Genomic DNA, 25035 nt, shown 5'->3' on the forward strand with positions numbered 1-25035 from the left:
GTTTTATTTTATTTATTTATTAATGAATGAATGAATGAGACAGTCTCACTCTGCCCTGAGTAGAGTGTTGTGGTGTCAGCCTAGCTCACAGCAACCTCGAACTCCTGGGCTCACGTGATCCTCCTGCCTCAGCCTCTAGAGTAGCTGGGATTACAGGCGTGCGCCACCATGCCTGGCTAGTTTTTTGTATTTTTAGTAGAGAACGGGGATCTTGCTCTTGCTCAGGCGGTTTCCAACTCCTGAGCTCAAGCAATCCTCCCACCTCGGCCTCCCAGAGTGCTAGGATGACTTTGATTTCATATACGTGGTATGTGTTTCTCTGCTCTTATTGCCATCATTCCAGGCCATGCTACAGTGTCTTCCCTGATCCCCTCAGTAGCATCCTCTCTAGCCCATTCTTGAGTCCTTCATTTCCTGTTCCAACCAGGTCATTGTCTGGTTGGATGCTCAATAAATGTAATTGATGCTCAATAAATGTTTATTGAATGTTAAAAGATTGTGACTGGGTCTGGGGGTGGTGTGAGTGGCTGTGGCTGTCATCTTAGGTAAGAGGGGATGACCTGGACCAAGATCACTGTGGTGGGGAGGATTTGCAGACTCTTTGAAAAATGAAATCCACAGAACTTGGAAACAGATAAGATGTGGGAAATTAAGAGAGGAGTAGTCTGGCGGTTTCCTGGTTTTTGGCTGGGGGATGGGCAGAACGTAGCAGTGATCGTTGGGATGAGGAACATTGAGAGAATCTGGGGGATGAGTGAGCAGAGTGGAAGATGCCTACAGGACAGCCAGGAGGCAGCTGAGGGTCCAGTTCTGGAGAGACCTCGGTGTGTGCACACACATAGTTGGGGTATATGAGGCTGCCCAGAAAGCATGTGACTTGTGTAGATAGAGGTGCTGAAATTCTCTGGAAGCACCAATTAGGGGAATTTTAGGAAAGGAAAGGAGGAAAACAAGGAGAATGTATATTACAGAGGCAGGAAAAGAGGTTTCTTTTTGTTTCTGCTGTGTGTCAGACCTTGTCTAGGCTCTCAATGACTGTATCTCATTTATTCCTTCTGAAGCTCTTTGTGTTGCTGCTATGCTGGGGCTTCATACACAGAATAGGGCTCACATAGCTGACCAGTGGCAGGGCCAGGATCCAAGCTCAACCTTTTCCGCCGAAGTAGGGGCTGCTTCTCCAGGTTCTCATCAATACCGAATATGCTCACATCTCCTTAGATAGAAGAAGCTCTTGGAAATCAGGAGGGGGCTGCAGTGGCTCCAAGGGCGAAAAGGTTGCTTTAGCAGGGACAGCCTCTGCCCTGGGATATGGGGATCAGGAAGGATGCATGTAGAGGTATCTGAGGCTAAGAATTTGGGGATTAACCTGACTCAAGAATGAGGTGGAGTGAGGAGAAGGATGTGAGTTTGAGAAATTTGTGGTTGAACTGAACGTCAAGAGTGACTGCTGGGAGCAGAAAGTCAGTACTGAAAGTCCAGCTGCAACTGAGACCAAGGATTTTCCAAGGTTCAAGCTGCAGGATTGTGTGTCCTTATGCATCTATATGCTACATGCTTCCTTCCCCCCATCTCTTCCCCGTGGGTCATCTGAGTTAGGTGCATGGTTCTGACGTGACTCTTTGCTTCTGCCTAGGTGAGGGGCCCGATGTCCTGGTATACAGCTTGGACTTTGGTGGACATCTGCGGATGATGAAGCGAGTACAGAACCTGCTTGGCCACTATCTTATCCATGGGTTCCGGGTGCGGCCAGAGCCTAATGGAGACCTTGACACAGAGGCCATGGTGGCTGTATTTGGGAGCAAAGGACTCCGAATTGTGAAAGTTAGTTGGGGACAGGGCCACTTCCGGGAGCTTTGGCGCTCTGGCCTGTGGAACATGTCTGACTGGATCTGGGATGCATGCTGGCTCGAAGGGAATGTGGCCTTGGCCCTGGGCCATAACTCAGTGGTGTTATATGACCCAGTGGTAGGGTGCCTCCTGCAGGATGTGCCCTGCACGGACAGGTGCACCCTCTCCTCAGCCTGTCTGATTGGAGACACTTGGAAGGAGCTTACTGTAGTGGCAGGTGCTGTTTCCAACCAGCTCTTGGTCTGGTACCCAGCAGCTGCCTTAGCAGACAACAAACCCGTGGCACCTGACCGGCAGGTCAGTGGGCATGTGGGTGTCATCTTCAGCATGTCCTACCTGGAAAGCAAGGGCTTGCTGGCTACAGCTTCAGAAGACCGAAGTGTCCGTATCTGGAAGGTGGGCGATCTGCGGGTTCCTGGGGGTCGGGTGCAGAATATTGGGCACTGCTTTGGGCACAGTTCCCGTGTGTGGCAGGTCAAGCTCCTAGAGAATTACCTTATCAGTGCAGGAGAGGACTGTGTCTGCTTGGTGTGGAGCCATGAGGGTGAAATCCTCCAGGCCTTTCGGGGCCATCAGGGCCGTGGGATCCGGGCTATTGCTGCCCATGAGAGGCAGGCCTGGGTGGTCACTGGGGGTGATGACTCAGGCATTCGGCTGTGGCACCTGGTGGGACGTGGCTACCCAGGCTCGGGGGTCTCAGCTCTCTGCTTCAAGTCCCGTAGTAGGCCAGGTACCCTCAAGGCCGTGACACTGGCTGGCTCTTGGCGACTGTTGGCAGTGACTGACACAGGGGCTTTGTACCTCTATGACCTCGAGGTCAAGTGCTGGGAGCAGCTACTAGAGGATAAGCACTTCCAGTCCTACTGCCTGCTGGAGGCAGCTCCTGGTCCTGAGGGCTTCGGGCTATGTGCCATGGCCAATGGGGAGGGTTGTGTCAAGGTTGTCCCCATCAATACTCCAACTGCTGCTGTAGATCAGACCCTGTTCCCTGGGAAAGTGCATAGTCTGAGCTGGGCCCTGCGTGGCTACGAGGAGCTCCTGTTGCTGGCATCAGGCCCTGGTGGGGTAGTGGCTTGCCTAGAGATCTCAGCCGCGCCTTCTGGCAAAGCTATCTTTGTCAAGGAACGTTGCCGGTACCTGCTGCCCCCAAGTAAGCAGAGATGGCACACATGCAGCGCCTTCCTGCCCCCGGGTGACTTCCTGGTGTGTGGGGACCGCCGGGGCTCTGTGATGCTGTTCCCCTCCAGACCAGGTCTGCTCAAGGACCCTGGAGTGGAAGGCAAGGCTGGGGCTGGTACTGGGGCACCTGGAGCAGGTAGTGACAGTGGTGGGAATGCTTTGGCAGAGTGGGGCCCTGTGTCTACCCTTCCTTCTCTGCATGGGAAACAGGGTGTGACCTCAGTCACATGTCATGGTGGCTACGTGTATACCACCGGGCGTGATGGCACCTACTACCAGCTCTTTGTGCGAGGTGGCCAGCTCCAGCCAGTCTTAAGGCAGAAGTCCTGTCGAGGCATGAACTGGGTGGCTGGGCTCCGTATGGTGCCCGATGGGGGCATGGTCATCCTGGGTTTCCACGCCAATGAGTTTGTGGTGTGGAGCCCCCGGTCACATGAGAAGCTGCACATCATCAACTGTGGTGGCGGGCACCGCTCCTGGGCCTTCTCAGATACTGAGGCGGCTATGGCCTTCGCATACCTCAAAGATGGGGATGTCATGCTGTACCGGGCTCTAGGTGGCTGCACCCGGCCACATGTGATTCTCCGGGAGGGTCTGCATGGCCGTGAGATCACTTGTGTAAAGCGTGTGGGTACCATCACTCTGGGGCCTGAATTTGGGGTACCTAGCTTCATGGAGCCTGACTACCTGGAGCCTGGCAGTGAGGGGCCCGGCCTGATTGACATTGTGATCACCTGCAGCGAGGACACTACTGTCTGTGTCCTGGCACTCCCCACAACTACAGGCTCAGCCCATGCACTCACAGCTGTTTGTAACCATATATCCTCGGTGCGTGCTGTGGCTGTGTGGGGCATCGGCAGCCCAGGTGGCCCTCAGGATCCTCGGCCAGGCCTGACTGCCCGTGTAGTGTCCGCTGGGGGGCGGGCTGAGATGCACTGCTTCAGCATCATGGTCACTCCGGATCCCAGCACTCCAAGCCGCCTTGCCTGCCACGTCATGCACCTTTCGTCCCACCGGCTAGATGAATACTGGCACCGGCAGCGCAATCAGCATCGGATGATCAAGGTGGACCCAGAAACCAGGTAATGTACACTGCCAGGCAGGGCATGGGGTGGGATTACACAGGCCAAGCTTGCAGGCTTCTCCTGACAGCTGTGCATTGTCTTTGCAGATACATGTCCCTTGCGGTATGTGAATTTGACCGGCCTGGCCTTGGCCCTCTTGTGGCTGCAGCTTGTAGTGATGGGGCGGTGAGGTGAGAGCAAAGGGCCCACGGGATGGGGAGACAAAGGATATGAAGTTGTCCAGGATGGGTTCTAAGCTAGGTCCCTCCTCCGTCCCCCCCCCCCCAGGCTCTTTCTCTTGCAGGACTCTGGGCAGCTTCTGCAGCTCTTCGCTGAAACCTTCCACCATAAGCGGTGTGTCCTCAAGGTCCACTCCTTTACACATGAGGCACCCAACCAGCGGCGGTGAGAGGGGCTGGACAATGATCTTTCATGGGTTGGGTTACTGTTGCTCTCCACCCCTCTCACTGACCTGGCTGTCCTTTCCTGGCTCCCAGGAGGCTGCTCCTGTGCAGTGCAGCTACTGACGGCAACCTGGCCTTCTGGGATCTCACCACTGTGCTAGACCGTGGCTCCACTGCACTCAATCCTCCAATAGACCCTGGGCTTCCCTATAGTGAGTAGCTAGAGTGCAACCTGGCTGCCTCACCCCACCTCTCCCTTTGCCTTCTCACGTGTGGCAAGCAGGGACCTGACAACCATCCTCTTCTTCCAGGGCTGGGCACCCCCTCCCTGACTCTCCAGGCCCACAGCTGTGGTGTCAACAGCCTGCACACCTTGCCCACACGTGAGGGCCACCATCTTGTGGCCAGCGGCAGTGAAGATGGCTCCCTCCATGTCTTCGTGCTTGCAGTGGAGATGCCAGAGCTGGAAGAGGCTGTAGGGGAGGCTGAGTTGGTTCCCCAGTTGCGTGTGCTAGAGGAATACTCTGTCCCCTGTGCACATGCTGCCCATGTGACAGGCCTCAGGATCCTAAGCCCAAGCCTCATGGTCTCAGCCTCCATTGACCAACGGCTGACCTTTTGGCGTCTAGGGCATGGTGAGCCCACCTTCATGAACAGCACTGTATATCATGTGCCAGATGTGGCAGACATGGACTGCTGGCCTGTGAGTCCCGAGTTTGGCCACCGCTGTGCTCTTGGGGGTCAGGGGCTTGAGGTTTACAACTGGTATGACTGAGGTATCCCGTGGTGGCCAGCATGCTGGGTATGGGGTCTGTTCACAGACAGTGCAGCAGGGGTTGACTGTCTGTGCCCATGCCTAGCATGCCCTGAGGGGAGGTGGGCAGCCGCGTGTTCCCAACTTCAGAGCAGGAGCTGGAGGTGAGTAGAACGTTGCTGAGACTATGCCCCACTCCACACAACAGGACAAAACTTTGTACAACAAAACAATTTATTTTGGCTCCAGGCTCCTAAGAACTTGTGTGGGGTTTTGAGTTTTTTTCCAGTTGATGACTTTGTGAACATTCCCATATATCCAGGCCTCGTGGCCTTAGATATGGCTCAGTGGAGGGAGACCCAGCATAGCCAAGCCAGTGTGGAGCACCTCACGCACGGCCCTCAGAAGCTGCAGGCGGGCGAACATCTGACCAAAGAGGTGTGGTCGAGGTTCCTGAAGGAGAAGGGGCCTGCTGGTCTCATCCTCTGCTTTCTTGCCTTTACCCTGCACCCTTTTGCACCTCCCACCCCCTGTGCTGTGTGCTTACCCCTAGGACGTGTACCCGGTTATAGTATGAGCTGAAATCCATGCTGAGCTGTACCAGGAACTTGCACATCTAGAGACAGAGACTGAGTCACTGGTCTGTCTCTTTGCTATTATGCCCCAGCCCAGAATTCTTTTTTTTTTTTTTTAATGTATCTGGGGCCATGCTAATCTTCTCTGTATTGTTCCAGTGTTAGTGTGTGTGCTGCTGAGGCGAGCACCCTAGCCCAGAATAAAGAGTAGAGTGTGCAATGCCTAGCCTTGTTTTCTGTGCCTCACCATCTCTGTGCGTGCAGCAATGTGCAGCCCTGGAGCTGTGCAGTCCAGGACTGCTGTCTGGCTCAGCAGGTCCGAGAAGGGGAGGACACTGTTGAAGAGCAGCAGCCACTCACCCTGTGGGGGAGAAGGGTGCTGCAAGGAAAGTCCAAGCCTCCCGCTTGTGCTACCTACTGGAGGGGACACTTACCTCATCATGTAGCAGTGAGAAGTCCAGACTGCTCACAGGTGGAAAAGTGGGGTACAGACCTTGTTCCATACTGCACTTGTAACTCTCAAAGAGTGTGGCAAGACGGGCACAATTATACATGACAAAGGTGCCACTCTTTGTACCCTTTGTGGAGATGCCGCTGTCAGATAGGGCCAGGAGGAGCTGGGAAATGGGAGCACAGCTGCAGAGAAGAGGGGCAGCCACCACACCCTGTCCCCCCAGCCCTGGCCCTGTGAGACTGACTCCCAGGCTCACCTGACTCTGTGGGGTTGTGCTTAGCATCTCAAACTTGATGGTGGCCACAGAGAGAATTCCAAAGATCTCTATCCAGGCTGGGTCTGAGGGAGTACAGGTTGGTCAGTCAGTCTCTGCAGGGAAGGAACTAGGGGCAGGGGCGCAAACCACCTGCCCCTACTGCAGAGCACAGCCAGGGCCTTCCAGGCGCACCTTGTGCCAGATCTTCACTGTGTTTGAGAGCTGAGGCCTTGCACACCTGGGCATGCCGGAATCTGTTTTGAAGAGTGAGAAGAGGGCCAGTGGGCAGGGTCCCAGCAAAGACTTCCCCCACTCGACTACCCTGGCTCAGGTTGGTCTTCCTTCCAGCCTCAACTCACTTGTAGTACTCAGGGGCAGTCATCAGAGTGCCAGGTGCACCAGCTACTTTCACTGGGCCACAGACCAGGTGCTTCTGTCGGGAAGATGGCAGAGGTTCAGCCCAGCTGGCACTACTCTCCAGCAATAAGTCCTTCAAAGGAACCCAAATCTACTCCACCCAGTCCACCCAGACTCCCTCAACCTGTAACCACCAGGCTTGGTGCCTCCCTCTCAAGCCCAGCCCGTTAGGACACAGTCCAGCCTCAACCTATTCGATGTTCTTGGGATGTTTTCGGACTCCACCTTCTCCAGCGCCTTGCACCGGCTGCACATGCCCTCTCTCTCAACAAGTTCACCATCTTCCCCAAGGTCAAGTGTCAATTTCTGGATCTGTCAGCTAACATGTCCCTTGGCAGGTTTTCAAGGGCACTCTGAGGGTGGAAGGTGAGGTAGTGGGGAGCTCCACCATCACTAAGCTACCTGTCTGAGTGGAGCCTGGTCATCTAACTTCCACCAAAGCAGGTCCAACTTTTGTTGCTGGAACTCCTCCTCACAGCTCACCACGTGTACAACTGTGCAGCTGTCGGCCCCAGGCTTATAAGGAAGGAAGACAGTCACTACGGAGATGCAGGATACTTGGTTTGCTAGAAGCCTACAGGGCTGGGAGTTACTAACCAGGCCTGGGTAGCTGTCCTCTGGCCAATACCGCAGAGCCTGCTGTAGCTCGGCCAGCACAGAGAGCAGATCCTCTGTCACTGCAAAGAGAACATACAGGTGCTGAGGCTGGCTGGCCAGTAATGCAGAAGGCACCCCCCCCCCCACCTTCTTTTCTGGCCCTGTTAGGCTCCAGGTCCTACCCAGACAGTTGTCCAGGCTGGGGTCATAGCCAGCTGCCCGGCCCTGTTCTTCCACCAGCTCCTTCAGGCACAATCTGCCCAGGACGCCGGGGGGCAGTGTCCCCCCGTCATGAGCAGAGGTAAGCTCTCTAAGTGCGCGGCTCCTGAGGGTTTCGGTTGAGGCTTTCTCCGAGGCACAGGGCCAGTCCACCCGCAGTTGCTGCAGGAAGGTCAGCATGTGCAGATCCCGCACAGCAGGCACTAGGCGCACGCACACGCTGCGAAGGGAGGGCGACCGCCTTAGCCTGCGCACCTAATCCGGCTCGCCAATACTTCCCACCCCCAGCGGCTGTCCCTAAGGGCGGCGCCGTTCTCTAGGCTCCCAATAGCCTGTCCCAACTCCATTTTGCCCCAGCTCACCCGTGAGCACGAAGAGCTCGCGCTAGGTGATCGGCCACGAGCACGGCACGCAACTGGCTCAGGCGGAGTGCACAAGGGGAGCCGCGCAGTGCCGGACAGTGTAGTAAGACGCGCGGGCCCAGGGAGGCAGGCGTAGCGGGCGCGGTATAGGCAGCCACCGCGCGGAGGACGCGCTCGAATACGGCTGGTCGGTGCAGTTGCAGCGACAGACCCGCGGGAGTCGACACGCAGCGCAGCACTGGGGCCACGCCGGGGCCCTGCAGGCAGGCGACGGCACGGAACACATGCTCGGGCACCTGTGGGTGGATGGGCAGTGTGAGCAGGCCGCAGCGCTCGCTGCCACCCTGGGCCGCGCGTCCCGGCCCGCTCCCACCTGCCCGTCCTCGAAGCGCGCCCGCAGTGCGCCTCGCGGCGCCAGGAAGTCTCGGGCACGGAGGTGGCGGGCGCGCGTCTCCTTGAGCCACACAGGGCCGCCAGGCCCCAGGGCAGCGTTGAGAGCCACCAGAGTCTCCCCCACCCCAAGGCGCCCTGTCGCCATGGCGACCGGAAGGAGTGAGCGGAACCGGAAGCAAATTTTCGGAAGGTGGAACTTCCGGAAAGGCCGACTAGCAAGGGCGGGGATCCAGCAGCGGCCACCCGTAAAGCGGACAGGTGCGGCGGAGGGAGTCGCGTCTACTGCTTTCGACCTACCGGTCCCAGTGCTGCCTCTGCGCGGCCCACCTGCATTGCCGGGCCCCGGGCCCGAAATCTCGAGGTCCTCCTCGGGCCTAGGGCTCTTTCGCCGTAGCCCTGCATTAACTAAGAAAACGATCCTTGCGACTGGGTGGCGGCTCCGACAGGGCGCCTTCTCTTCTCACCGAAATCTAACGTCTGTTTGTGTAATAACGTTTCATTTTTCCCATTTTACATGATTAAAAGGTCAGATTTCGAAATGAGTTGTCATTAGAATAAGGCAGTAACATTAAGGACACTTCCACGACCTACTTTAAAAATCTCATTGTTCAAAGAATTTGTGTTCCGCGATTTTAGATTGTTTGCAAGCATTTCCTCCTTTGAGATATGGGTGGTCTTTATTCCCAATAAATGCGCACTCATACAATTACCGGTTTTCTTCCCTTGCTACCTGGGGAATTAGAGCCACGGTGACAGTTTACCAGAATTACTAGCTTTTGTCTCCTTTAACCTGGTGTACTTCAACAGCGATCCTCAAAGCTTCCTGTTTTAGGTTATTAAGGGCCAACTAAACAATTTGACCATGAGAAGCGGCTAAATAGACCTCAGTTGGAACATCCTGCTCCTCCAGTGGGAAAACACTTCTCCTCTCTCTCACGAGGGGTCCCCAAATGTTTTCACTTCCACGCCCCCCCTCCGTTTTCCTTTTAATAGAGATTGAACCCGACACTAAGTACAGAGAACTGGGAAACCCCATGATCTCTGTGCCCAGAGTTCTGGAAAGGAGAGAAACATAAGAACAGGAAAAGCTTGGCAAGGTCCCTTTCTGGGCCAAGGGCTGTGAGGCCCTGCTAGGAGGCTCCGAAAGAGCACTGGGCGGACACGACATTCCCGATGGCTTCTTGGGTGCCCACTCAACGGGAGTGATCGTGTCATTCCAAAGCGCTTTCCATGCTGTAGGCTCATGACCCGGAGACAGCTGCTAGCAGGGCCCCCCGGCCAAGCTGGGGACTTTAGCTACTCTCGTCCACAAAGACCGTTGGGGTGGTTTTTCCCCAGGAAGTGCAAGGCTATCTTTAGCGAGCTGTGGGCTGGGCCGGCCCTGTAGGACTCACCATCCTAGCAGCTCTACCCAGAGCCCCTGAGTCCACCCTCCCTCGCCAATGCTCCCTGGTGGTGCCAGAGATGGCCCACCAGCCCAGGCTCTCCGACACCTACACCCACCACCTCCAGCCTGAGGGCGCACCTGAAGGAGGAACTGAGACCAGATCGGCCCAGTAAAGTATGTCTGGGGGTCTGGGGCCACCCCATCTGGGCCAGGGCGCTGCTCAGGCAGGAGAGCAGGGAACGAAATCCAAGCGCAGCTGGAATGCTCTGGAGACAACAGCTGCTTTTGGGATTCCGTTGCCCGCTGTCCAGCCGTTGGAGGGGGGCTCCTGCCCGCAGGTTACTTGCCCTGAGGCCAGACCCGAACCCGTCCATTCCCAGTCCCAGGAGGCGGATCCGGGAGTAGGCGGTGAAACCGAGTCTAGTGGGAACGAGGCGCTCACCTGGGCCCCAGAACAATAGGAGGGGAGGTGGGGGCCTCCCCTGGGACCGGGTCCCGATCCGGATTAGATCCGCGGGGTAGGATTAGCTCTGCCGGTCCTACGCAGCTGGGACCACTGGTGCGGTGACGGTGGCGGGGCGGGCTTCGGAATCCGCCAAGAGGGAAGCGCGAGGGGCCAGAGAGGAAGTAAACCCACGCGTCCGCCTCGGGGACACCCCCGCGCCGGGGGCCCTTTGTCCGGTGACGCTGCCAGCGCCCGGAGCGCCAGGGGACGAACGGGCCCACACAGCAGCGGCAGGACCCACAGAAACCCATTGCGACCAGCCCTAGCAGATCCACCGCCAGGCCCCGACAGTGCCAAGCCTCCCACTCGCCCGGCCCCGCGGGTAGCGAACGCGACAATGTTCCCCTGAGGCCACAACAGAGCCGGCGTGCCGAGATACCCAAACCCAGCGCGGGCGCCAGCGACTCTTGCGCCAGTAGGCCCTTGACTTGGCTCAAGACGGGGGATGGGGGACTCTCGGGACGCGAGCAGTGAGCGAGGACAAGGTGATGCTTCAGGCGCCGCCGAGTTCAAATCTGGTCCGGTTCGGCCCTGTTGATCCCACCCGACAGCCACATCAGACCTACAACCGCGTGCCCTTCCGCCTGCTCTGGCTTCCCGCAGATTTGGAGCCATTTTAAGGCAAAACCACATGGCCACGCCCCCTCGCGCTCCGGAGAAGCCAATCCCCGCTCGGCCACGCCTTCCGCAGCGCACGGCGGCGCAGCCAACGGTCGAGCGGTTGACGGTTAAGGAGGGGCGTGTTACGGCGGCAGCCGAGAAACCCGAGGCGCCCGCCTCGCCTACGGGGCCCGACGCCACAAAGTTTGGGATTAGCGGCGGAGAGCCTGGCACCACGCCCTGGCCAGGTGTGCAGGACACGGCCAGGTGGGCGATCACCCCGCCCCGGGCGCCCTGCTTAATGGCCGAGAGCTCGGGAGCCAGGCCGCGCCTGCGGCCCAGGCAATGCCTCAGGGCGGTGACGCTACCAGGTGTCCCACTCCCTCGGGACGGTCGGCAGGGGCATGGGGCGGGGCGGGCGGCAGGTGCTGACACTGGAGCCGCGCGGGGGGACTGGCCCTCCTGAGACAGATGGCTCTAGCTCGCTGGGCCGGCCGAACTGTGCGATGCCCTCCGGAACGCAGAGGGCGCTGTTGCCGCGCTGCGTCCGGCTTGGCTAGACCCCACCAACCCAGTGACGATCTTGCTACGCGCTTATGAGCCATGGCCGCCGCTTTCGCGCTTCGCTGCCTGTACCGCGCGCGGCCGGCGCTGCGCTGTCCGCCCGTTCAGCTGCCGTGGTGAGTCTGGACTCTGCGCCCCTAACCATACCCACTTCCCAGGGCCGGTGATCCCAGCCCCGCTAGACCACAGCCTGGGCATGCGCCCCTGACCCTACCGATCCGCAGGGCCCCACGGCGTGGGCATCGGCTCTCGCCGGCGGATGACGAGTTGTATCAGCGGACGCACATCTCTCTGCTGCAACACGAGTCCCCTCACGCCATGTACATCGACTGCTACAACAGCCGCGGCTTTACTGTCAACGGAAATCGAGTGTTCGGGCCCTGTGCGCTTCTCCCGCACTCAGTGTTGCAGTGGAACGTGAGCTCTAACCCTCAATGAGGAATAGGAAGCCCAGAGTCGGAGGCTCTCTCCCTGCTTGTGTCCCTGTCCAACTGGCCTTTCCGTGTATCCCCAAAGTGGAGCTGGGGGGGAGAAGTTGCATGGATTTGTTTGTCCTATTGAATCTGCCTCCTCTCCATAGGTGGGATGCCACCAAGACATCACCGAAGAGAGCTTTTCTCTGTTCTGGATGCTAGAACCCCGGATAGGTATGGAAGCGGGAGACGGAGGGCTGAGGCGCTCTGAGCCCCAGAAGGCCACCCTCCCCCCATCCTCTCAACAGACCTAGTTGTAGAGTAACCACACCGTCCTTTCCCTAGAGATTGTTGTGGTGGGCACTGGAGACCGGACTGAGAGGCTGCAGTTCCAGGTGCTGCGAGCCATGAGGGAGCGGGGCATTGCTGTGGAAGTGCAGGACACGGTAAGTCCCAGGATTTGGGAATGCTGTGGGCAGCTCAGGCCTAGCCCACCCTAGGTGGGCTGATGCTAGTCTATTCTTTGCAGCCCAACGCCTGTGCCACCTTCAACTTCCTGTGTCATGAAGGCCGAGTGACAGGAGCTGCTCTTATCCCCCCACCTGGAGGGACTTCACTTGTATCTCTGGGCCAAGCTGCAGAATGAACCTCCAGGAACTGACCTGTCTAGGAGGGCCCTGGCACTTTGCAGAGTGCAGGGGTTCCCAGGGCTTTCACTGTTGTCTTCCTTTGGCACTTTAACACTTGTCTTGTTTGCCAGCATATTAATAACTTATGTACTTCTCTCGTTTTGTATCAGGTGTGTTGCTGGCCAGGAGCTGCTGGCTCAGTGGGCTCTTGGGGGGGGGGTATGAAGAAACTAAGGGGTCACTTTTTCATCTAGATTACTTGGATTCCCCAGCCCTTTAGGGGTCAGGAAGCAGTATACTTACCTGTTCCAGATCTGTCCACTTGTTCACATGCAGATTTGAGGGGACCTCAATGGCTTTCCCCACAAGATCATTGAAAGATTTGAGTTAGGGAGTATATATTCATATTTTAACCTGGTCACATAGGCCAAGCTTTGGGCTGGCAGGATGCCCGTCCCATGGATTGTTCTGGGATCCCTCCTAGGGAGCCAAGAAGTTAGAGTCTCTGTGAGACTGAACCCACAGGAGCCAGAGCTGATCAGAGCTGGTTTGTGAGCAGCCTCAGGAGGAACTTTTTGAAATGGACTTTATCTCAGGGCCTGAGGCTCCCCCTGGAAATGAGGATACTGTGTGTGCATTTGTGGTGGTGGCAGCTGCAGAGTCCCACCTGCCTACTGACCTCAAAAATCAGGCATCACTTTCTTTTTTTTTTAACTTTTATTGAAAAACCGAGGGGATGTGCTGGATACCTTTTCAGAAAAGCCGCTTCTCATACCTGCAGTCAAAAGGACCACTGGTGAGGTGAGGATAGAAGGATAAAGGCATAAGGCATGGCAGAAAAACTCCCACCCAAAAATGGCACTTACGAATGGAGGCTGTGGACACCACCTTCCACTTGAGCTGAGGATGTTCTCTTCTCAAACTTAAGCTCCCCAGAGTACATCATGGCTCTGAAGAGGGTCAGATGTCAAAAGTAGGTAGCTGGCCCTGGATCAGCCCCTTTAACCATGTCCCAGCTCCCCAAGCTCACCGGACTTGGGTCAAGCTCTTGGCACCAATGTCCTGACAGGAGTGCTGGATGCCAGCAATCAGGTAGGGGACAAATTTATGGATGGACCCTTTGTCCTGCACAGCTCCAGACACCCCCTGGGCCACTTTGATTTTGTCAGCTTCACTGCAGGGAGAGGCAGAGACACAGACAAGGTCATACCAGACATAAGACTCAGTGCAGGGGTAGGGTGAGGTAATTGGTCTGCCTGTCCCACCTGAAATATCGGTTCTGGCTGCTGAGATGCTTGTCCATGGCATCCAGAGAACCCATACCACGATATTTCTTTAGCCGGATGCCGTCGGAGAAGAAGTACTCACCAGGGGCTTCAGTGGTGGCAGCCAGGAGGGAGCCCATCATGACTATGGATAGATGGGAATGTTTGGGGCAGAGTCTTCACAGCACTGGGGAAGGGGTTCCACCAGGCTCCAGGCCCTTACCTGTGGAGGCCCCAAGGGCCAAGGCTTTGGCAATATGGCCCACATTTTGGATTCCTCCATCGGCAATGACAGGAACACCAAAGCGCCGTGCATACTCTGACACCTTGTACACTGCTGTTGCTTGGGGCCGCCCGCAGGCCAGCACTATTGAGATGGAGAACAGATGGGTGGTAGGATTAGTGGGAACAGGCACTGTGGCCATACTTAGCACCCAGGAGCTCTTCGCTACAACCATACCAGGACTGTAGCTTGGCTGAGGAAGAGATGTGTCTGGGATGGCTGCTGCCCCATCTGCCTTGAATAGTACAAACAAATGTGGTGGCCTTCACTCAACCCTGCGTGTGCGCGTGCACGTGTGCAGCGCCCAGGGCAGCCTCGGGCACATGCAGTCTTAGCAGCCGGGAAAGCCCCGCCCAGCTGGTATCAGATGGGGCAAGAGTCACCGTGCAGAGCAGTTAGTACCCAGAGGCACTGAGTCAGGCCCACCCTTCCTCCCTGCATGGTGGGCAGCTCAGGCAAGGTCAGGGCAGTGTCATGTGGAAGAGAGAGCAGGTTTCAGAGTTGGTCCTTAAACCATGCCTATTGTGGAAGATGTGGGCAGGGCAGGGTTTGCCTAAGGAAAGATCAGCGCCCCAGGAGGATGGAGCTGTGTTCTCCAGCAGCCCCCAAAACCATGGTCTGTATGTCAGTTTGCCCTGCCCACCCGTCAGCACCACAAACCCCGGGAGCTACAGCTACAGTCAACCAAGCAGCCGGGCAGTGGGCAGCTGGGCCGGGCTGGACTTACTATAGCAGCCCGTGACAGTAGAAGGGCATTTGGGGCTGTGGGACTTTATGTCTGGAGGGATCTTGGGAGCCGCTAAATAAAACAAACAGACCAGAGTTTAGAGAGGGCGCAGAGCAGGAGCAAGGAGGCCAGGCTAGGCGAGGGAGTGGCAGGTGAGGGATGTCAAGAACTTGTCTTGCTTCCAGCCATGTCACCCATCCAAGAGGCCAATTTGGCCCCAGGTTTGCCCCTACTGGAGGAGGATTCGGTGGTGTTCCCATAAGAGTGCTTGGCTTCAGGGCATGTGGGGCCTAAAGCCAGGGTCTCTGTGGGCCCTGCCAAAGCATATTCTTACCTTCCTGGGTGATGCAGATGGAGCCACTTCCCATGCCCACCCGCAGGGCATCCACACCTGCATCAATAAGGTTCTTGGCCTGAGCAGCGGTGACCACTACAGTGAAGGAGAGGAAAGGCTCCTGTGAAGGTCCGATGGGGGCCCAGCTCCCCCACTTCCACCACACATCTTTCAGTACCCAATCTTGCCTTACCATTGCCTCCAATGACTTGGAGACTGGGGTATTTCTCTTTGATATACTTGATCATATTGATCTGGAAGATGGAGTTTCCCTGGGAAGAGTCCTGGGACAGGAAAGTAAGTCCCAGTCAGGCTGTGGTATGGCAGCTGCCCATAATGCCCCTCCCTGCCCGTGTAGCAGCTCACCAAAACCACCACATCAACACCGGCCTGGGCAAGCAAGTCCAGCCTATACTTGTCATCCTCATGAGTGCCAATGGCTGCCCCACACAGCAGCTGCTTCTTGGCATCTTTGGAAGCCAGCGGGTAATCCCGGTTCTTCTTTAGGTCTGTCCGGGCAATGATGGCCACCAGCTCATCGTCTTCATTTACAATGGGCAGCTTTCCTGAGATCAGGGCAGGACATGAATCAGGACCCTGAGCATTAATTCCAGGCCCCCTTCCCACCTCTAAGATTTACCTTTTTTGCTGCGCTGCAGAATTTCGTTTGCTTCCTTCAATGTGATGCCTGCAGGGGCTACCACAAGGTCTTCCCTCTTTGTCATGATCTAGGAGGGAATGAGGGTTGTGAGGAAAAGCCAGTCAGAAATCACACCTCTCCACAGACCCTGCCCTAACTCAGGGGTGAGGTTCTAAAGACCACCATGTTCACACACCTGCACCTAGACCACCCTTCCTCAAGGGAACTCAATAGTTCCTACAGCAGTATAGCAGTAAGAGAGAGAATTGAGTATAAAGGACATAATGACACAGAAAGCAACTATGGAGAAGGAAGGACCACATAGGAGTAATGTGAAGAGAATTAGAAAAGGATGACTGACATTGGTCCTTGAGCACTGCTCCCACCCTGGGGAGTCACAAAAAACAAAGCATAAATGCTGGCAAGCATGTGGACAGTTTGAGAGCCTCTGGTGGGGAGAGATTGCAAGAACCCAATGAAGGAGTCAGAAACTTGGCTGGGCCCTTGTATTTCCTGGACAGAAGAGGCCTTCAGAGATATCATAAGGGCAATATCTTCAGCCTGGGCTGCCAGAGCTTAGCTGTGCTCTACCATTGGCACCTACCTCTTCCAAAAAGCAGTCATGCTCCTCCTCCTTGAGAAAATCAATGTCCCTTGAGGAGATGATGCCCACCAAGCGGCTCCCCATCCGGCCTGTGTCTGTGATTGGAATACCACAGAAACCATGCCGGGCCTTGGCCTCAAAAACATCCCGTACACGATCCTTGGGGCTGAGGACCACAGGGTCTGTGATGAATCCCTGCTCGTATTTCTGGAAAGGATGATGAAAATGGGCATTGCATCTTTGAACCACTTTCATCATCAGGCTCTTGGTCTGAAGCATGGAGTCTGTCCCTAATTCCACTTTTGGCAATGTCATAGAACCAAATCACACCAACACTTAAGAGACATGGATGGGCTACAGGCACTGTCCACCTGCTCCTCTTCTGCTGCCTTAAGAAACACGGTCCCAAGCTCTTCTCAGTAATTGATCCCCATGGTGAGAAGAAAGGATCCTTAATTAGCAAAACAAACTCCCACTCCCACCCTACCCCACCTCAGTGCATTTCCCAGGAACTCTTGGCCATGATCCTTGCCCTTCTGACCTTCACTTTCCGAACTTCATTGGCCTGGAATTCAGGTGTACAGTTGTGGTGGATGAAGCCGATACCACCTGTAAGCTACAGGATTAGCAGAAGAGAGGGAATAAGTGACACAGAGCAAGAGAGGCAAGACCGGATGCCTTAGGGAAAGGAGATGGCATTCCTGCTTCTCCCCCACCCCACGGGGCTCACCGCCATTGCTATGGCCATTCCAGCCTCTGTCACTGTGTCCATGGGAGAGGAAACCAATGGAGTCTTCAGAGTAATTTTCTTGGTCAGAGCAGAGGTCAGGTCCTGAGAAAACAAAGGTCCACTAATGTGGGAAAGCATCTCTTTCAGCTTAGGGTGGTACTGGGTCTCCCCCCCAAAACAGGTGCTCTGTATGACCTGCGTGAATCCAACCCCAAACCCAGTTTGGTGAGGTTGCCCAGAGATAAGGCAACCTTAGGCCACCTTAATGTTCAGAACCCAATTTTTGATCATACTCACCACCTGGTCTGCAGTGAAGTCGATGTAGCCAGGGAGAATGAGAAAGTCGCTGCGGGGAAGGGGAATAAATTGGGAGTAGGGCATTCAGGTTTATGGCAGCATAAGACTTCATCTTTATAGATCATCGCCTAAGGTACATGAACAGAGACGGGCGCTCACTTAGCCCGTGTGTCACAGGAGAGGCAGAGCACAGGTGGATGGAAATGGGGACAGAAGTCCTTTACGACCACTGAGCTGTCATCAGTGCTCCTAGCACCCTGACAATTCCATGTGTCCAAAGAACGGAGTCTCTAGCCTGAAATCCCAAACACTATTAAGATAACTTCCCCAAAGCCAACCCCCGCTCCAGATGTGTCAAAATGAGCCCTGGAGATGGGTGGGTAGTTCCCGGAACCTGTTCCCCATGCCTGTGCTCGAGACGGCGCTATGGAAGCCCCCATCCGGGCTCTTCGCCCAACATGCCGCCCCACTCCTTGCCCAGGTGAGCCCCATAGGCCCGCACTTGTAGGTGAGACCGTCCCCGCAGTTGAAGAGCTGCTGTGCCGTGAGTCCGTCGTCTGGCACATAAGACGTGCCCCCGCTAATCAGGTAGTCGGCCATGGCCAACGCAAGGAACCGCCGCGTGTGTCCGAGAACCGCGCCGCAGAGACCTCTGGCGTCTGGGCCGCGCCAATATAAACCAGCCGCTTTCGTCACGGCGCCGCGCGCGGTACTGACGTCATGACGTAAGGCGCGGGGGTGGAACGACTGCGGCGCTGCGGAAGGGGCGGAGCCGAGGAACCGGCTTATGCTCATGCCACGCACTGACCTAGTGGGGCTGTTTCCTATCCCACCCCCTCCCCGCAGGACCTTGACCCGTTCAACTAACAGGCAAGGCTGTGCTCCCACTGTTCCGCCCGTTTCCTCCCCAAATAAAGAGACCACGTTCACTAGCATGTTGAAAAGACGTGCTTGTCATTCTTAATAAACAACTAGAGTAAGAATACATAAGAGAAACAGAGTGGTATCTTTATATGATACACAAGTGTATGTTACAAGAATTCCATCAGGCACAGGAGCCTCAGGTTTTAAGGCCTCAATGTTAGGCCAAAAAAAAAAAAAGCATGGTAAAGTTTTTACTTTAACATCTAAAATGTCACTTGTCATAAAGGAGGGTGTAATAGAAATTGTCTTTAATAAATCATAATTGAAATTCCCCTCATTTTTCTTCCATTAAGATGCTAAGTTTCTGTCTGAGCATAAAGAAAGAAAAGAACATGGCTCCCCTCTGGTCAGCGAAGTCTGCCAGTCCAGGGTGAAAACCAGCTGGGGAGAATCCCTGCAGGGTCCATCCATCATTAATTCCATCTCTCTTGAGGAAGGGAAGGAGCCACATTTCTCCTAATAGTCCAAGCCCTTTCCACAGGCCTCAGACAAAAAAGAAAAAGTCAGCCAGCAACTTTCTAGGATATCTGGCTCTCAGGAAACCCAGAGCCCCCATCAGCTGAGGAGTCCGCCACAGCAGGTTTATAAAGATGCAAAGGGGGCAGAGTTTTCTTTTACATTTTAAACGGAAGCAGCCTGATAGGCTTCATAACTACACCAATAAAAAAAGAATAAAGAAAAAATGGAGGCCTCTTCTTTAGTGTGAAAGTCTGTCTCGTTTTTCCTGGCTGGTTTCTCTTGCAACATGGCCAAGGCATCTCAGTGCATGGTGCTTGCGTTGGCCACTGCGATGGCCTCCTGAATTTCTCGTATAACCAGGATCCGGGTTAGCATTTGTCCCATCTGCTCTCTGCTGATAGGCTGGACTGAGTACCAGATTGGGCTGTTGGGGGCCACCACTGGTTCCGGTGTCAGGTAAAAGGTGTCATTCCGGCCTTTCACACTCTGGGGGCTGAAAAGTATGTCAGTAAAAATTGGGTAACACCATTACAACCTCAACCCTCCCACTTTGAACCTCCCAGGCAGATGCTGTCTGCAAAAGTTGGTAACGAGGCACCAAGGTACTGTGGCACAGCTACTGAATTCCATGTAGCCACAACATACCACCTCCTGGTCCTCCTTTGGGGCTACTGCAAATGCCAGTGACAGGATGCTTCCCTTCTGCCCCTCCTTTCCATGTGCTAGCTGTGATCCATCAGACTGTACCTACCTACAGCTCCCCTGGGCTCATTTAACTTGAGTCCATCTATATCCCACCTAGAAGCCACTTTACAGTCCAGAAGGTCTATCTCTAAGTCTCTGTTCATGTTATTCACTCAATAATAATGGCCATAATGCTGGGGTTCTTACCTGGGCTTACGCCACCCCCCAAAGTGTGCTGTACCTCTATTAAAGTATTTAGCACCTTCCATCTTCTAACAGTTATTCATCCATTCAAGATTTATCGAAGGGCTACTGTGTGCCAGGTCAGCACTAAGTACTGATGTTAAAGAAATGAGCAGGAACAATAATTCGTACTACCTCATGTAGCTTACAGATAAAAGGAGAGACAAAGTTACATAAACACACACAAAATGACAAACAGTGGTTAAATGCTACAGAGGCTACATCCAGAGAAAACAGGTAGGGAATCTAGAGATGCTTTCCTGATAAAGCTGTGTTGAAGTTGAGAAGAGGGATGCATGATGCCTTTGAGTGGAGAAGAGCTAGTGTGGCTAGGGAGCCAAAAGCTCCATGAACATCAGGTTAGCAAGGGGGAGCAGATGGAAGGCTTTGTCCACTATGTGAGGATTACTCTGTAGAGTAATGAGAAACCACCAAAAGTTTTCATCTAAGTGACATGCTAAGATCTGCAACCTAGAAAGATCATTGTGGCATTGCTGTGTCAAGATGATATGACAAACTACAGGGACAAGAGGGAGCAAAAGCCAAGAGAAGGAGTCCCCCCCTAGATTGATAGTGACAGTGACAAAAGGTCAAGGTCAGGATGCAGGGCCATGCTCAATATGTGTGCAGGTGGCTTCTCTGTACCTTTGTACCCTTTCCATGAAAGGTGACTGACTATAAAGGGATTAGGGACCCCTTTTATATCAGTGCTAGGCACATCACACACTTTGGGAAAAATAGCAAGTTTGCTTCTGTATTTAGCCTTTCAGAAGTGTTTTTTACTCTCAGTTTGGGAATAAAGAATGCCTGTATCCTGTGATCAGACAGACAGACAGACACACATGGTTAGCCAGTCATAATAAAGCCTCCTCACCATTTGAAGAGGTAGAAATCGTAGAGCTTGATGGGACACCTCAATGGATTCTCTGGATTTTCTGTCTGTTCTGCATACATGTCATCTGTAACTGTAAAACATGCCCCCCCACCCACACACACAACAGATGTGGCAACAGAATGCCTTACCTCCAGCCCAGAACCTTAGGCTTTCAGCCACCCTACCTAGAAAATATTGGGTGGGAGGAGGGAAAGTATGGGGCATGGGCAGTGACTATGAAGGGAAGAGGCAGCTATCTTCTCAGGGACTTCTCTGCTTTTAGGAGAAAAATTTGAAGTTTTTGACTAGGGAGAAGGGAGTAGAGAATTCCTATCTAGCAAACCCCAACTTGCACATCTGAACATTCATCACTAGCCCCACAGGCACGAGGGAGGGTGGGACAAGTAGCACCTGTTTGTGCAGTCCCCTGCCTCCTTCCCCTACCTTTCTGGCCAGTCTGGTGTATTCCAAGGGCCTTCAGGTACCGTATACTCGTGCTTTTATCCTTGGGATTAGAGGGGTTCTTCTTTGTCTGTCGCAAGACCTTGGAAAAGGCCAGCTTCATGTGCTGGTCCACTGTCTTCAACAGGAAGTACCTGGACCACAAGTGAAAGCAAGGCAGAGGAAGGGGTGCCAGGAGAATACCATGACTTACCCTCTGCCCATCGGTATGTCAGAGAGCCACTGCCCACACTCCCAGGATCTCGGCAGGCCCATACCCAAGCACAGTGTCCAGTGGAGGAGCCACATCAAGACGGATGGTAGGTATCTGGCAAGGCTGTTTGCCTTACTGGTCACCACACAAAATGCAGCCAAGCCGGAATGGGGTTTTCAATAGCCCAAAGTTTCTCGAATATGTGTCAGAGGAATTCAGAAGTCCTCCTGGATAGTTTCCACCCTCTTCACTGGACAGATGCCAGCGGTGGCTAAGCGTGGAGCCTCTAGAACACTTACTTGGTGTTAAAGAACATGAGGGTGGTCAGCAGGGTGGAAGGGGAGTGAGCCCCAAGCTGTTTGCACTCCCACAGCATCTCCTCAGTCACATGGCTGGGCAGGACATAGCCTAGGAGGAAGAGAGTACTGCTACAAGAAGATGGCAGGTGGTTTCTAAGGCACAGTATGGGAGGTATGGCACAAAGACCGCACAGGAATACAACTTTAATCAGGGAAGTCTCCCTAGGGTACGGCAAAATAATCTGGAAAGCTGGTTAAAACACAGATGCCTGGGTCCCAACCCAAGTTTCTAGGGTAGGACCTGATAACGAGCATTTTTAAGTTCCAAGGTGATGCTGTTGCTGCTGCTCTGGGAAATCACACTTTGAGAACCATATCAGCCTTACATGGTAACTGTTACCTGACAAAGTCTTTCTCTAGTCCAAGGCTAATATGGGGCAAAAGGGACTGCCCTCAGGGAGAATGAAGTAACTAAAAGTCTGCATATATGTATACTTCTCTGAGAGGATACAGAGCTTGCATTATATCTTCAAAGGTCTCCAAGGGCCCAAAGAACTGGTATGCATTGCCCTGTTTGCCCTTGCCAAACCTTCTCTCATGTCTACCATGAGAGAAAACAAGGCCATTCTCATTCCTTCTCTGGATAAAGGAGAGACTGGTATTTGGCTTTTACAAGTCTCCCCAACAGGGCAGGTGTTACTGTAAGATCCTGGTTCATAAGAGAACACAAAGTTAGCAGAGGCAAAGATCAATGGTTTGAACAAGAGCCCTGGTCAGCAAGGTTTGCACACAAGGAAGAAGATACTTGGTTTGACCACCAAGCCCACTTAATGTGCTCAATTCAGTCAATATGTGCACTGGGGGCACGGTGACACAACAGCAGACACTACTATTCTCCTGAAGGGTTTCAACATTCTCCAGGCAGACAGTGAGGGTGACACTTCCTGAAAGCAGAAAAAGGAACATTCTGCCCAATACACTGCTCTTCTCTGTTTTTGTCAAAGCTGGCCCTCTGACGATATTAGCCCCCAAGGTGCAGGATGCAGAAGAGAGCCCTGCTTTGGAAAGGCAATCTACTAGGAGCAATTCCTGACATACCTTGGCATGTTCTACTTCTCTGGGTTCACTCTGCCAGCTGTACCCTCTGGTGTCACTTCCCTAACTTTATTCTCTTCTCAACACCACAACTTAAAATTAACTTTAGGCAAGGCACAGTGGCTCACGCCTGTAATCCCAACACTTTAGGAGGCCAAGATGGGAGGATCACTTGAGCCCAGGAGTTTGAGAATGGCCTGAGCAACACAGCAAGACCCCATCTCTATAAAAAAATTTAAAAATTAGCCAGGTGTGGTGGCATGTGCCTGTAGTCCTAGCTTCTTGGGAGGCTAAGGCAGGAGGATTGCTTGAGTCCAGGAGTTGAAGGTTGCAGTGAGCTATGATGATGCCACTGTGTTCCAACTTGGGTGAGAGGGCAAGACCCTGTCTCTAAAATAATAAAATAAAATAAACTTTTAGTGCTTGAAAATCAGGCTCTTGGTATGGGAGTAAGAAGATATAGATAAAAACATTACATAAAATAGCCTTGTAGTTCTGAATCTGAACTGCAAGCATCAAAATGGTATCTTTTGTCTTTAAAAAAAATTCTAGTTCTGCCCACTCAAGGTCCTCGAAATAACAACCAACCCAGGAGCAATGAGCACTCCTAGTTCCAGACTGTGGTACTGAAACACCACTTCTCACTAAAAGAAACCAGGTTCCCCGGAGAGCTGATGGACTCCACATTGGGAGAAGAAATGTCCAAAATGAAATGTTCACCATTCCATTAGATCAGAAATCAAGAAAGTCATCAAAGACTACTAAGCTCATGTCCAAAGGACATAGGGACCAATTTAAAAAGGCTCCAAATGGCCAACATTGAGACAATTTCCAAATCAGTAAAGATAAATGCAATAGACTGAATCACATCAAAGGTCTCAATTCAGGAGTTCACAATGATTCTCAAAAACAAACAAAACAAACCTAACTGATCATCACTGGGAGAAGCTGGTAAACCGACCCATTACTGTGAAAACTGTTAAGGAAAAGAAACAAGCTCTCATCCTGCCTGTTCTATATAATCTGCACTGCTATGAATCCACAGTTGAGTAGGAAAACGTTTCTATTTATGTTCCAACTAATAATGAAGAAGTAGTAACATTAGAATACCATTTTGTAACCCAAAAAGAATTAATGGATCTAGACATTATGGGCACCGTAATGGAGGAAAAGCCACCTATGAGGTAACCTTGCCAAAAACAAAAGAAAACAAAAAACAAACCTGAATCAATCTTTATATGCAATTAGTAATAATCAACTGTAAACACATGGTACAAAAGAATATGTTAAACTACACCAGGATGCAATCAGGAAAGACTAAATTGTTTCACAATTTAAAGGGCTAGTTTCTTCCATAAATAAATTGTAAGAAAAAAAATGGAGAGGGAAATTAAAAATGAAAACAACTAGATATTAAAAGGCAGCCAATTTCAATATGTGAACCTTATTTTCACCTTGATTCAGATAAACGAAAGGATGAAATTTATGAGACAATCAGAAATTTGAACAAAGGGCAGATTTTGATGACATCATGGAATTACCATTTTGGGTTTTGTTTTTTTTTTTAAAGTATGACGATAGAATTGTGGTATGTCAAGAATATGTGTCTATATAGTTATAGATAAAGTGGGATTTACTTCAAAATAGTACACAAGAGAAGCAGGTGGTGGTATACACACAATCAAGATTGCATTGGACAAAGGGTACATGGGGGTTCATTAATCTATTGTTACTTTTATGTATGCTTGAAATCTCCACAATAGAAGGCTAAAGAAGTGAACTTTGCATATCCATATTTGGCTTGAAAATTCACAAATCATGTAAAGAGTGATTCACTCATTTATGTCTCTGTTCTAATGATGACAGACCTCCATCTTAAAGCCCTTATAACATGTTCTATTCCCTTGTATTCTGTTCTTCAAAGTACTTAAATTAACTTGCTTGTTGCTACATTTTCTCTCCTTACTAGACTGCAAACTCTTTTCTTTATTGCTCTATTATAATCCTTGGCACCTAGAATACTGCCTGGAACATAGCAGGGACTCTTAATTTGTTTTAAAAAAATTAAAAAAACAAACAAAAAAAACCACGGTTATACTGCATACATTTTAATAAATGGCAGAGCCAGGATTAAAACTCAAATATTCGTGTGGACGTAAGTTTTCAACTTGCTTGGGTAAATACCAAGAAGTACAACTGCTGTATCATAAGGTAAAACTATGTTTACTTTTGTTTGAAAATACCAAACTCTCCTAGCACTCTGGGAGGCCGAGGCGGGTGGATTGTTTGAGCTCAGGAGTTC

The 25035-nt window shown here is 52.8% G+C and overlaps 5 protein-coding genes across 7 annotated transcripts in view; 2 read left to right on the forward strand and 3 right to left on the reverse strand.

The window, feature by feature from the left end:
- The window catches only part of WDR6 (WD repeat domain 6), a 7172-nt gene extending 1128 nt beyond the window's left edge, over window positions 1–6044 (forward strand). Inside the window, exons 2-6 of the mRNA XM_012654261.1 lie at window positions 1634–4109; window positions 4199–4282; window positions 4380–4496; window positions 4589–4707; window positions 4807–6044. Of these exons, the coding sequence (XP_012509715.1) occupies window positions 1634–4109; window positions 4199–4282; window positions 4380–4496; window positions 4589–4707; window positions 4807–5270 (3260 nt within the window). The 3' untranslated portion in view covers window positions 5271–6044. The remainder of the gene's footprint in view (window positions 1–1633; window positions 4110–4198; window positions 4283–4379; window positions 4497–4588; window positions 4708–4806) is intronic.
- On the reverse strand, window positions 5511–8704 carry DALRD3 (DALR anticodon binding domain containing 3). Of its 3 annotated transcripts, none has more exons than XM_012653987.1 (12): window positions 8503–8704; window positions 8130–8425; window positions 7731–7987; window positions 7549–7628; window positions 7354–7467; window positions 6894–6967; window positions 6727–6788; window positions 6535–6617; window positions 6259–6441; window positions 6072–6185; window positions 5797–5865; window positions 5511–5702 (listed from the first exon to the last, which is right to left on the reverse strand). In XM_012653987.1, exons 1-12 carry the CDS (start codon window positions 8665–8667, stop codon window positions 5583–5585), a joined length of 1617 nt encoding a protein of 538 aa, XP_012509441.1. In that variant the 5' UTR covers window positions 8668–8704; the 3' UTR covers window positions 5511–5582. The 3 variants fall into 3 exon arrangements, with proteins under 3 accessions (XP_012509441.1, XP_012509527.1, XP_012509609.1); XM_012654073.1 differs by having other exon boundaries at window positions 5515–5702; window positions 6259–6402; XM_012654155.1 differs by lacking the exon at window positions 7354–7467 and having other exon boundaries at window positions 5515–5702.
- A 2875-nt stretch (window positions 8705–11579) lies between these two features.
- NDUFAF3 (NADH dehydrogenase (ubiquinone) complex I, assembly factor 3) lies at window positions 11580–12769 on the forward strand. The gene is made up of 5 exons (XM_012654373.1): window positions 11580–11694; window positions 11803–11995; window positions 12159–12225; window positions 12337–12437; window positions 12521–12769. Exons 1-5 carry the CDS (start codon window positions 11618–11620, stop codon window positions 12635–12637), a joined length of 555 nt encoding a protein of 184 aa, XP_012509827.1. The 5' UTR covers window positions 11580–11617; the 3' UTR covers window positions 12638–12769.
- Window positions 12770–13326: 557 nt separating this feature from the next.
- On the reverse strand, window positions 13327–18190 carry IMPDH2 (IMP (inosine 5'-monophosphate) dehydrogenase 2). The gene is made up of 14 exons (XM_012654495.1): window positions 18003–18190; window positions 17501–17549; window positions 17204–17305; window positions 17015–17089; window positions 16474–16680; window positions 15870–15957; window positions 15596–15795; window positions 15423–15513; window positions 15230–15325; window positions 14109–14252; window positions 13886–14030; window positions 13651–13794; window positions 13487–13570; window positions 13327–13395 (listed from the first exon to the last, which is right to left on the reverse strand). Exons 1-14 carry the CDS (start codon window positions 18098–18100, stop codon window positions 13374–13376), a joined length of 1545 nt encoding a protein of 514 aa, XP_012509949.1. The 5' UTR covers window positions 18101–18190; the 3' UTR covers window positions 13327–13373.
- Window positions 18191–18435: 245 nt separating this feature from the next.
- Window positions 18436–25035, reverse strand: part of QRICH1 (glutamine-rich 1) — a 46501-nt gene continuing 39901 nt past the window's right edge. Inside the window, exons 6-9 of the mRNA XM_012639170.1 lie at window positions 21639–21886; window positions 21129–21280; window positions 20685–20775; window positions 18436–19376 (exon numbers count right to left, since the gene is read on the reverse strand). Coding sequence (XP_012494624.1) covers window positions 19184–19376; window positions 20685–20775; window positions 21129–21280; window positions 21639–21886 — 684 coding nt within the window. The 3' untranslated portion in view covers window positions 18436–19183. The remainder of the gene's footprint in view (window positions 19377–20684; window positions 20776–21128; window positions 21281–21638; window positions 21887–25035) is intronic.

The sequence above is a fragment of the Propithecus coquereli genome, unplaced genomic scaffold (genome assembly GCF_000956105.1).
Source record: "Propithecus coquereli isolate 6110/MARCELLA unplaced genomic scaffold, Pcoq_1.0 Scaffold1, whole genome shotgun sequence".
NCBI lineage: Eukaryota > Metazoa > Chordata > Mammalia > Primates > Indriidae > Propithecus > Propithecus coquereli.